The following is a 13,353-nucleotide window of genomic DNA, read 5'->3' as shown; positions in this document are numbered from 1 at the left end:
AAGAAGATACCTGTATAATTAACTATAGAAACAGCAGCTGTGCATTAAAGGATTAGTTCACTCCAGAATTCATGATAATTTACTCACTACTATGTCATCCAAGATGTTCATGTCTTTCTTTCTTCAGTCAAAAAAAAAAAAAAAAAAGGATTGAGGAAAACATTCTAGTATTTCTCAATACAGTGGACTTCAATGGTTCCCAATGGGTTGAAGGTCCAAATTGCAGGTTCAATGCAGCTTCTACATTGGAGCTCTACATGATCCCAGCCAAGAAATAAGGGTCTTATCAAGCAAAACGATCGGTAATTTTAAAAAATAAAATAAAAAATGTATATACTTTAACCACAAATGCTTGGAGAAATAGAGAAAAATCTTGAAATGTTTTGCCCAAAAACATTTTTTTTTCCAACTGAAAAAAGAAAGACATGAACGCCTTTGGATGGCATGGAGGTGAATTTTCATTCAGGAGTGAACCAATGCTTTAATAGTTAAATTAAAAGCACACAGCGCCACCTGTGTGTGCAGAGCTGCAATGTCAAGAGACAATAGTGGCAAATGAATAATTGTGGATTTACAAATTACAAAACAGTTCACATATCTCAATTTCTAAATGCAACACCTATCAAGTTAACGTTCTCAAGTCATTCCTTAAACATAATATAATAAAAACAATATAATATATTTCATATGATAATATAATAATGTGTAGCACACGTTGATGAAGATTTGTATAGGCACCTAAAAATGCTGCTTCACATTGGTGTTGACCTCCTGAGCCACTGTTACCTGTTGCATGTACTGTAGCTGCTGCGCAGTGATTTGCTGTTGATGGTGTATATTGTGCTGCTGCTGTTGTTGTTGTTGATGATGATGTAGCTGTTGCAGTCGAAGGTCTCCAGGCTGCAGCTGCTGTAACACTCTGTTCTGTTGACTGCTGCTCGGCATCTGCGCAGCCGGCTGCTGCCCGTTTGCAGAAGCTGAGACAAGCACACACATACAGTCAAAACTAACGTTTCCAAAGGGAAAAAAAACACCACAGACCATATGTGACCCTGGACTACAAAACCAGTCTTATTATTAACATGGGTATATTTGTAGCAATAGCCAAAAATACATTGTATGGGTCAAAATGATCGATTCTTCTTTTATGCCAAAAATCATTAGGACACAGATCATGTTCCATGAAGATGTGTTGTAAATTTCCTACTGTAAATATACCAAAACTTAAATTTTGATTAGTAATATGCATTGCTAACAACTACTTTAAAGGTGATTTTCACAACATTTAGACTTTTTGCACCCTCAGATTCCAGATTTTTAAATAGTTATATCTCAGCCAAATATTGTCCTATTACAACATGTATAAATCTCAATTTCAATTTTTTTTTTACCCCTATGACTGGTTTTGTGGTCCAGGGTTATAGATGTAAGAAAAAGTTGATTATATTGCTCACCTTTCTGGCCGTTGCTAACCGTACCTGAGGATACAGTCATTTTCACAGGAGTTACTGAGCTAGACAAAGGCAAAACATTACTATTTGCAGCTTTGGGTCTTTGCCGGGGTGCGATTGATGTTTCTGTTGGTCCAACTGAATCTGTTATTCTAATAAGAAAGGAAATCAAATTAAAACAGGCTACTTTAATGATTAAAAATGGATCTGGAAGTCACACATTAAGCTCTAAAATATTACCTGGCTTTTGTCAGGCTCTTTTTAGCAGCAATATCACTTGCAGTAAGGGGCTCTGGCAATGAGGTGGGAAGGGGAGAGCTCTGTGTGGCAAAAACAAACACTTGATAATTATTCATAATCTTAAACTTACAAAACTTCAAATTCAACGATTAACTTGTGTGAGGTAGCTTACAAAAAGATTTGGCACTGGACACTCCTTTCCAGCTAACCGAAAGGCAAAGTAAGAAACTTGATAGATATCAGGTCTCTTTTCTTGATCAGGTTCTAACATGTATCCTGTGACAAAAGAAATTTAGTTATCAAATGAGTTAAGAGTGCTAATGTTCAATCCAAGTATGCTTTTAAGAGAAGCACACCCAAAAAAACATTCAGTCATTTACAGTGTGGAGGGTAACGCATTACAAGTAATGCAAGGTATGTAATCAGATTACTTTTTTCAAGTAACTAGTAATATAATGCATTACTTTTAAATTTATAAGATAATATCTGAGCTACGCTTTCAAATAAGTAACGCTAGTTACTTTGTTTTCCCATTTATGACACCTCTCCTGTCCTGCGTTGAGAGAAACTGGGAGTGAGACCAGAGGCACTTTCTTTAGCCTAAAGCTTATTCATTTCACAAATTTGGCAAAGATTTGGCATACAGTTGCCAAAAATATAACTTCTTGGTTTTCTGTAATTAAAAATAAATAAGCAAGCCCAAGACAAAAAGTAACACAAAAGGAACAATGCATTACTTTTCATAAAAAGTAACCAAGTAACGCAATTAGTTACTTTTTTTATGTTGTAACGCAAAATTGTGTACTTTTAAAAGTAACTTTCCCCAACACTGGTCATTCATATTAAATAGAAAACATTGCACAAATCACTTATAATACTTTTTTGATGCATGAAAAAACACCTCTTTTTAAACAAACTCTTTATTAAAGGAATAGTTCACACTATCTCATCTACTGATAGTCATGCATGACTTTCTCTTTTATGACCTGCAGAAAAAAAAGTTGGTATGTTGGTAATCAAACAGGTTTGGTCATCAGTGAGTTCCATTATATAGATGTACAGTGAAGGCCAAAATTATTAGAACAGTAGTATTTTCACCAGCAAAAAATGGTTTTAAGTCAGTTATTTCTATCTTTTGCTGTAGTGTGTCAGTAGGAAATATCAGTTTACATTTCCAAACATTCATTAATTGTTTGTTTGCACAAGGAGTCTGACAACAGCCAGTGCTCCACACATAGATCTGATCTCATCATCATCCAGTCTGTCTAGAAATGACATGAAGAAACAGAACAAACTGAGACAGACTAAATCCAGAAGAACTGTGGCAACATCTCCAAGATGCTTCAAGTAAACTACCTGCAAAGCTAAGGTACAGTTAAAGTTTCAGGCACTTGAGTAAAAATGCTGTAAAATGAGGATGCGGTCAAAAATAATGTCATAATAGAACTTAATTGATAAAGAAAATCTATTTAACTAAATTAAATCAAAATTTGGTGTGACCATCCTTTGCGTGGTGCATTGCACATAGTTTTTCAGGTAGCTTTGCAGGTAGGTTTTTCTTGAAGCATCTTGGAGACATTGCCACAGTTCTTCTGGATTTAGTCTGTCTCAGTTTGTTCTGTTTCTTCATGTCATTCCAGACAGACTGGATGATGATGATAGATCAGATCTCTGTGTGGAGCACTGGCTGTTGTCAAGACTCCTTGTGCAAACAAACAATTAATGAATGTTTGGAAATGTAAACTGATATTTCCTACTGACACACTACAGCAAAAGATAGAAATAACTGGCTTAAAACCATTTTTAGCTAGTCAAAACACTAGTGTTCTAATAATTTTGGCCACCACTGTACAAACAAAAACTCTTAAATATCGTCTTTTATGTTCCAAGAAAGTCATAGTCATATGGATTTGGAACGACATGAGAAAATTATATCAGAATTGTCATTTTTGGGTGAACTTTCTCTTTAAAGGAGCTGGGATACAAGTGTGCAGTACTGCTATACAACCAGAGAGTGGAGCTATTGTCTAACTTAATATCAAAACTCCACCACAGCCTTTGTGTACACACTCAAATTACACAAACTTCCACAAAATAATTTCAGATCTCTTGGGAATATCTGAAAGCTGCTTACTGATTAAACAGTGCAATTTAGAGGAGAATTTTGAACCGTCCGGAACAGCAAAGGTTCCGTCACATATGGCAACTTGACTCTCCCCAAATGGAAGTGTGAAGAAACACAGCTTGTACAACAAGCATCCAAGTGCCTGGGAGAGAAAGAGAAAACAAGAAACTGTAATTCCACACAAAAACATTCAATGCATCAGGTTTCATTGCTCTAATAAGTAAACACTGAACCATGACAACACTTATAACGTCTGACAGCTGCTCTGCGTTGTACGAGATGAATTCTGAGAATTCTTTCTATTTTCAGATGGGCAGGATGGGCAGGAAGTATAGTCATACATTTCCTCTTCCTACCCGAGCAAGTTCTGACACGATGACCACGAAGGGCAACCATCTGCACTGGTGAAATTTATCACAGCGAGACCTTTCCATTGAAGGACTATCATGGAACTGTGGGTAGACAGTTTCTTTTCTGCTCTGTCCAGCATTTGTTTGAAAGAAAGAGCTGTGAAATGAGGCTAAGCTACCTTTCACAGCATGTTAAAGTTAAAGAGGAAGTTTGCCTTCATGAGGCCTCATTTCTGTCTTTACAGCACTGCCAGAATTCAGGAAGCTCTTTTCTTTGCTGCTTTCGATCAGGTCCACATGCACTGCTCTTTAGCTCTAGTAAACATGTCTGAAATGTGACTGATTGCATCTTGTTACAGAATAAGAAAATCTACTCATTTCTACACCACCGCACCCTGATACATGCTATTATTCATGACACAAAGCAAAACATCAACAAAAGGATCAACTTTGAAACAAAGCCAGGATTTCAAGGATGGCTGTAAAGCACACCCCTAAGAGCCCTCATTTATGGAGGAAGCCGGTTTGGCATCTGTGTCTGCTGTGTCAGTCTGACCAAACCAGCTCGCCAAGCTTGTGTAATGTGCTGGAGAATGACATGAGACAGAGTGAAAGAGTGGAAAAAAAGGAGAATGAGTGGGTGGAGATGAGGGAGAGAGAGACTGGGGAGAGTGTGTGTGTGTGTGTGTGTGTGTGTGTGTGTGTGTGTGTGTGTGTTTATGTTTGTGTTCAGTACCTACCCAGATATCAGCCTTTGTGGTGATGGCTTTCCCTTGGTACAAGTTAATCATCTCTGGGGCACGGTATGACAGAGTCGTGTACCTAAGCAGAAAAGAACGAAAATAATGAAGTGGTTTAAAGCCTTAACTTTCTGGCACTAGAACTAGTAACAAGAAATTACATCATCTAGACAAGCTTAATTCATTCTGTATATTACTCAAGATTACATAGACAAAATGTAAATTTGATGCACCAATGAGCATGAAAATCTTAAGCAGCACACTCTTAAACATAAAGGCTCCAAGGGAGTGTTTTTGCAGTGATTGCCATCGAAGAACCATTTTTGCTTCCCCAAAAGTAGAATCTTTCAGTGAACAGTTCTTAAAAGAACCATTTTCCACTGAATTTTAAAAGTTCCATGGAGGTTCAAGGTTCTTCATGGAATCGTTGATGTCATAAAAGAACCTTTTTTAAGAGTGAACCATTTCAACACTGATCATAAGAAAAGTTTCTTGAGCACCAAATCAGCATATGTGACCCTGGACCACAAAACCAGTCATAAGGTTAAATTTTACAAAACTGAGATGTATACATCATATGAAAGTTCAATAATTAAGCTTTCTATCGATGTATAGTTTGTTAGGATAGGACAATATTTGTCTGAGATACATCTATTTGAAAATCTGGAATCTGAGGGTGCAAAAAAAATCAAAATACTGAGAAAAACACCTTTAAAGTTGTCCAAATTAAGTTCTTAATGCATATAACTAATCAAAAATTACATTTTGATATATTTACAGTAGGTATTTTACAAAAAATCTTCATGGAACATGATTTTTACATAATTTCCTAATGATTTTTGGCATAAAAGAAAAATCAATAATTTTGACCCATACAAAGTATTTTTGGCTATTGCTACAAATATACCCCAGCGACTTAAGACTGGTTTTGTGGTCCATCACAGGAATAAATTACATTTGAGAATATTAAAACATAAACGTATCAAGTAGTCCAGAGAATCTTGCAATAGTAAGCAGTAATAGTCCTTGCTGTTTTCCCAAACTATACAATCCGTGTAGGTAAAACATAAACAAAACAAAAATTCTACCAAAAAATTTTCACCGAGTTTCAGAACTCCACACTGTACTATAGAAATTCTTACTTCTTGATCTCATCCTCCACTGCAGTTATTCCGAAGCAGAACTTTGTGTGTGGCACTTCCAAAGTCACACAAGACGTAGTTTCCCTGGTCATTTAGGAGGATGTTTTCTACCTGTCAACACAAACAAACACATCTGTTGGTGATCTTTGTTAATAGGTCCAACCACTGGAAATTTAAACAGTCAAGTAACAGGGGCGGGAGAGGAAGAAAGAAATTTAATGAAGTACTTTATATATACACATATTATACACTTCATATTATATTATACACAGCCATTTTTAAAAGGCACAAACTTGACCAGGGTCAAAAATGCCACCAAAATGAACAAAAATAAAGACAAAGGGGCAAAAAAACAATAAAAATGTTTCATATCGATATCAATAATCATTTTTACAATATAAACAACAATAATCTATAATTCTGTTTTTTCACATTTATAATTTAGATACAATTTTAAACAGTCTATTGTGATTGAAAAAACTGTTTAAAATGATTAAAGTAATTGGGTAATGTTTTGCTTTTAACCACTAAAAAAGGGTCAAATTCAACAATCTGGACATACAGCCTCATTGAGATCCCCATATCCCTGAGACTGAATGATGTAGGGCCTTGAAAATTAAAATACCACAAGAAAAGTTTTTTAAGAACTAGAATCTATTTTCATATTGCGGTATCTTTAACACTTCTTGAGTTATAGGCACGCACACTTTGGAAAAAGAACAGGTATGTTTAATGCAGTTGTTCTGACAGAAGGAAACTAGATATATTTCTAGTTTCAACATTATTTGTTCCTAGACATTTCTCTTTAAAAGAAATTGACCCACATTGGGTTACTGACTATTGAAAATGTGTACACTTCAATGATTTACCACTGGAGCCATAATGAAATTTTAATATCTCTGGAACCAAACCATGTCGGGCCTTTAAAATGAAGATGCCAAAAGGAAAGTTTGTTGAGACTCAATATCTGAAATACTTTGGGGAAAAAAAGCTTGAAATGTGCCATTTCCCCATTTTTGAATGGTCACAATTATCACATAATGCAACAAAGATCACTAAAGTCAATCGATTTCACTAATAGAGCTACCAATCTCTGTGTAAATACAACATCATGATGCTGCCATCTTTCTAAGGTCATTTTTAACCCCCTGTAATTTGGCTCAGAATCTCAGGTGAAAATTGGCATTTTGACCCCCCTCTACAAAATAGTGGATTACTCAGTAAATATTCATCCATGACATTTAATATTGTGGCTTTCCTCCCTAAACGTGTATATTTCTTTAGAAAAAAATATTAGCTAAATCAAAAAATTTAAGCCGGCGACTTCTGGTTGAGTTTTAATGCTTAAAATAGACAAAAAGAGGAAATAAAACCAGTTACAACCAGTCAAAGTAACATCTTGAGCAAGTATTTAGAGAACATACATGCTTTTTGAGGTGAAGAGGGCAATAATGAGATCCTGCACATTATCTCTGTATGTCAACATGGTTATACTGCAAAAGAAAATTATACTAACAAAAATATCAAACAACATTTTCCACACAAACCATATGTTTTTAGAAGACTTGAACTGACTATTACAGTACATCTTTTCTGGTTTCTTAACAACCAGTGTTTCTCAATTTATGGTATATAAAAAAACAACAGCTTTCAAGGGGAAATCTCTCTATGACAAATGAGTAAACAAACATTTCTTCCACTTCAGTGTTCAATAATTTCCCAATTATTTTAGACCGTGATTGGTTTTGACTGGTGGGAAAAGTGTTTGTTTGAATGGCAGCACTGGCCTGTTCCCACACTTTTCTGCCAAAAGGGCGGCTTTGCTTCTTTCAAGCACTGCTGTTTTTCACAGACACAGCATAGCATGCCTGTCTTTGCCTGTGTTTCGCTAATGCTTGCCATTAATAATGTTTGTGAGCAGAGTAATTGGTTTGGGAGATCATGTCTAGCATCACTGTGTTGAACTGGAACAATCAGCACATGGTTCCCTGGACTGACAAGGAGTGTCCTATATTTACCCCTTCAGCTAGGCAAATACAGTCAGACAAAAGAAAATGTGTGATCACCCAGAGTGCCTTATACATGCTCTCCAAAATGTATGAAATCACACAGATGAAAACGCCAGACACGTCTGTACTTGTGCCCACAGCTTCACACCTTTAGTGAACCATTTAAATGGTTGGGAATGAACTGTAGGCAACTCATTAGTTGTCTTACTAAAGCATTTTCTCTACTGTACCTTTAGGTCTCTGTGAATGATTGGAGTTTTACACTGGTGGAGTCTGGCAACAGCTTCACAGGCATCACAGAATATGTTGAGCACCTCTGCTTCTGTGAATCCTACATGCAGCCGTTGGTTCATCTGCTTCACCACCTGACCAGCTATATGGCAAAAACAGTCACCAAACAAAGCAGGATCAGATTAGGGATATCATGAGACTGAAGGGGGGAAAGCTTGAGATAATTCAATAAATCCAGATTTGTTCAATGTTATTTTTTAGTATTACTTATATACTAGTATAGTATTTATTACTATTTTGAATGAGCGTAAAATATCTTGATAATTCAATAAAGCTTACATAAAAATAACAAAAACAACATTTAATTTAAATATATTTAATTTAAATGTAAATGTAAATTTAAATTTAAATGTGACCCTCTAACACTAACTCTCTCTATTCTATTTCTATTCTAACTACTTTTTATTATTTCTATCTGTTATGAAAATCACAAATTATGCTATGTACACCGTGTTAGACTAACCAGGGCTTGTCACTTCAGTTCACATGATTAAATGTAATTGTTTTTACACTACATTTAAAGGAGAACTCCGGTGTGATTTTGACCTAAAGTGTATTGAATCATGATACCGAGTGTAAACGTACCTTGCATATCTCATCTCGTCTTGTCCACTGCTGTCCGAAATCTGGGGTCAGTTAGCCGATGCTCACAACAGGTTTTCAATGAGAGTCAACAGGGCATCGAAGAAGCCATGTAAATAAATCACTGTTTTACGCCATTTACGAGGCACAAAGTAGCTCCACACTTCATTGGTAGACTTCCAAGGGCCCTGACATTTAAAACGAGACATTGAGAACTCAGAAAAAGCACCGGTAGTTTATTTACGAGAAGATGTATACAGACAGTAACTGCAAGAAGTTTAGCGGCCGCCGCCATCTTAAATTTAGTCACGATAAGTCGAGTGTCGAGCACCAAGGAAACTACAACCTGATAAGTTGATAACCTGATAAATTCCTTGGTGCTCGACACTCGACTTATCGTGACTAAATTTAAGATGGCGGCGGCCGCTAAACTTCTTGCAGTTACTGTCTGTATACATCTTCTCGTAAATAAACTACCGGTGCTTTTTCTGAGTTCTCAATGTCTCGTTTTAAATGTCAGGGCCCTTGGAAGTCTACCGATGAAGTGTGGAGCTACTTTGTGCCTCGTAAATGGCGTAAAACAGTGATTTATTTACATGGCTTCTTCGATGCCCTGTTGACTCTCATTGAAAACCTGTTGTGAGCATCGGATAACTGACCCCAGATTTCGGACAGCAGTGGACAAGACGAGATGAGATATGCAAGGTACGTTTACACTCGGTATCATGATTCAATACACTTTAGGTCAAAATCACACCAGAGTTCTCCTTTAATAATAATTGATTAAAAGTAAATGTAATAGTTTTACTTTTCTGGATCAACAGCTGGATCAATTGGCTGCAATTCAGTTGGCTGCAGAAACCAGATACATAACAAGGCCTCAATGTAATGTATTAGTAAAACTGCAAACTAAAGCACTGGCTCTTAATCAGAAATACTGAAAATTCAGGTTTTTCAGTTCTGTTAACATTTCTTTAAAACAGCTGTCTCTAAAAAAGTATGTGAAAATCAGATTCAACAAGTTTAAACATTTATTTGATCATTTACAGTTGCGCTCTTCATTTTGATCCCTTTGTCAAAGTATTTCAAGTTAGGATTATAATTAAAGTCAAACAACAAATGTTTTTACAGTCAGAGGAATGTACTGTGATGCAAGTATGAGCTTGTAATTCAGGAATTTTAAATCACACAGAGATAATATTTAGAGTGCATTATGTTTAGAACATAGTTTTGTTCAAAGCTGTATTACCCTTGCAATATTCCATCAGAATCAGAACCTCCCATACGCTGTCTCCAACTGCATTCGTGGTTGAGTCCAGATACCGCACAATGTTCTTGTGTCCCGACAACTCTTTCTAAGGGGACATAAAAAAAAAAAAAAAAGATTTTGTAAATGTGATGTACTGATGTACTCACCCAAAGAAACACACCCCAGGATGACTCACCATGATTGTGATCTCCCGCTTGAAGATGTTCAGATCGTGGACATTGTTCACGTACATCCTTTTCAGGGCACATCTTACTCCACTGTGTGTACGGGCCAGAAACACCATGGAAAAACCTCCTGGATACACAAACATACATATACAGAATGTTAGTTCAGATCAGGTCAGTGACCTCCACACATTTGACCAGTCATAAACGTTAAAAGAGTAGTTCACTTTCAGAACAAAAATTTACAGATAATGTACCCTTGTCATCCAAGATGTTCATGTCTTTCTTTCCTCAGTCGTAAGGAAATTAAGTTTTTTGAGGAAAACATTTCAGGATTTCCCTCCATATAATGGACTTCTATGGTGCCCCGAGTTTGAACTTCCAAAATGCAGCTTCAAATGGCTCTAAATGTTCACAGCCGAGGAAAGAAGGGTCTTATCTAGCAAAATTATTTTTATAAATTACAATTTATATACTTTTTAACCTTGTGTAGCTCTGTGTGTACTCCGTGTAGAGACTAAAAAGTATATAAATTGTAAATGTTTTTAGAAAATAACAGATCGTTTTGCTAGATAAGACCCTTCTTCCTTGGCTTTGATCATTTAGAGCCCTTTGAAGCTGCATTTAAACTGCATTTTGGAAGTTCAAACTCGGGGGCACCATAGAAGTCCATTATATGGAGAGAAATCCTGAAATGCTTTCCTCAAAAAACATAATTTCCATTTACATTATCTGTAAATTTTTGTTCTGAAAGTGAACTACTCTTCTAAGCAATTGTTCACATCCAAATAAATAAATAAATACACACATTTGAGTTTCCCAACAAATAATTTTAAAGAGGAACTTCAGGGAGGTTCTGGCATTAAATAAAATGTGGACATAAAAAAAAGTAAACAATAGAAATGACACTTTATGCTGATACAATGATGATGATTATTTATTATAAAGGCTGCAACATTAGTTCATTACTCTCCCTGGACATAAGGTACTGCATGAAATAATGTAATACATTTTTATACATTTACGAAACTTACATAAATATAATATATAACTATTTTGTGTTTGGTTTTACTGAAATGCCTTTAAAGAGTGAGGATTTCTAGAGAAAAGCAAAATTGTTGATATCACTGGCAGCAACTGCATTGCCATTTAAAAAGAGAGAGTTGCGAGTAGCACTGTGCACCATAAATGAGAGCGGAAATGAACAATTTAAAACCCATTACTACTGCCCACGTTTCATTTTTGAAGAACATGGAAGACACCTTTTGCAATAAGTTCTTTCGTTTTACTTTTTTTTTCTCTCTCTCTCTCTCATCTAAAACTAGAAGTGCTCCTTGCCGAAAGAGCAGACAGAATTTAAAGGACAGCAGAGGTTGAACTTTGTATTAACCTGAGATGAGTTCAGGGACTATCTGTGTGACCTTCTGTGACTCTCGTTCATGTTTAACACAGGTATGAGACCAAGAGCTCAAAATGTCCTTCCAGCATGTGTCCTCTGATATTGCCCAGTTTCTCAATACATAAAACGCATTTTCAGGAGGAAAGTATGACGGAAAAGAGGCAGTCTTAAGCCAAGTTAGGAACTGGCTCATTGTTGGCAGTCGTCTATGTACAGCCTTAGGAAAAAGACAACCTTATAAGGTTGGTTCACCTGAAAATGAAATTCTGACATATTAACTCAATACTGTTCCCCACTCGGATGACTGGCTTTCTTCAGCGAAACACAAAAGATGACAGTGTTGTTTTGCTTTTTTCATAATAGGGCTGTCAAGCTCTAACAATGAAGGAAAAAAATCATCTTAAAACTTCCATAAAAGTAGTTCACACAACTTGTGTGCTAAATTCTAACTCCTCTGAAGTCATACACTATCTTTGTTTGAGGGAAATACAGTCAAGTTCAAGAAAAGTTCACAGAGATACTAAAAAAGCAATAAGGGAACATGGAAGATTCAGTAAACTGTGAAAAACAATGAGGCTTAATAAACTGATTCCAGATGGGACAACAATGGCAGTCTCAGAGTGAATTTAAAATGTAAAAAATGCTCCTCATTAAAAGCAATAACTGCAAAAAACATTTTAATATCTAGCCACCTGGCTTAAGCCTCTGTGCTTCTGCGAAACTCAATGAATGCGAGTATTGACCGCCTACACGGTGGCGAGGAGCTCTGAACCAACATGCAGCGAAGAAGGGCCATGCCTCCGCAACACTTCTCCCATCAGTTCCAGGGTGAATGAATCCTGGCAACGTATGACTGGCAAGCCTTTTCTCATTAACAGCATGCTGAGTCACGGAGCGGTCCACAGAAAGAGAGTGCCTTGACACAAAGGAGGACCCACAATGCTGCACTTGTTGCCTAACAAACTCTTGCTTGTTTAGCCGCTCTGAATCCAAAATGTATTTGTATGGAGACCTACTAATCGGGACCTTGAAGAGGTGGAAAAACAGTGAAATCCCAACAAAAAAACTTGGAATATTCTTAAAGGCTTCAGATTAAAGTAAGGATAAAATGGGAATTCGCCTTTTCTATTTTGGAAATCCATCTATGCATCTTTGTTGATTTTATTGAAAAATATTCATCCCGTCATTTTTAATCAAAACATAATTAACTTAATCTTTTGAAATCCTGCATTCAATTAACAAACAATGGGTAAAACCAAATACAACTATTATGTGCATTACCATTAAAAAAAAGACGTCTCTTATGCTCATCTGCATTTACAGTTGAAGTCAAATTTACATACACCTTGCAGAACCTGCAAAATATTAATTATTTTACCAAAATAAAAGGACTCGTTTGTCCTGAACATTTGAACTGCCTGCTGTTCTTTAGAAAAATACTTCAGATCCCACAAATTCTTTGGTTTTTCAGCATTTTTGTGTATTAGAACCCTTTCCAAAAATGACTATGATTTTGAGATCCATCTTTTCACACTGAGGATAACTGAGAGACTCATATGCAACTATTACAGAAGGTTCAAATGCTCACTG

At 36.2% G+C, this 13,353-nt stretch overlaps 1 protein-coding gene across 1 annotated transcript in view; it reads right to left on the bottom strand.

Annotated features, from left to right (window-relative positions):
- Positions 1-13,353, bottom strand: part of bmp2k (BMP2 inducible kinase) — a 46,357-nt gene that overhangs the window by 13,830 nt on the left and 19,174 nt on the right. The window contains 11 exon segments of the mRNA XM_073839625.1: positions 787-977; positions 1,455-1,603; positions 1,692-1,771; positions 1,864-1,967; positions 3,826-3,958; positions 4,907-4,988; positions 6,049-6,081; positions 6,083-6,159; positions 8,288-8,430; positions 10,180-10,285; positions 10,376-10,494. Of these exon segments, the coding sequence (XP_073695726.1) occupies positions 787-977; positions 1,455-1,603; positions 1,692-1,771; positions 1,864-1,967; positions 3,826-3,958; positions 4,907-4,988; positions 6,049-6,081; positions 6,083-6,159; positions 8,288-8,430; positions 10,180-10,285; positions 10,376-10,494 (1,217 nt within the window).

This window comes from Garra rufa, chromosome 5 (assembly GCF_049309525.1).
Source record: "Garra rufa chromosome 5, GarRuf1.0, whole genome shotgun sequence".
Lineage (NCBI taxonomy): Eukaryota > Metazoa > Chordata > Actinopteri > Cypriniformes > Cyprinidae > Garra > Garra rufa.
Note: the sequence above shows the minus strand (reverse complement) of the source record. Positions and strands in the feature narration are given on the sequence as shown.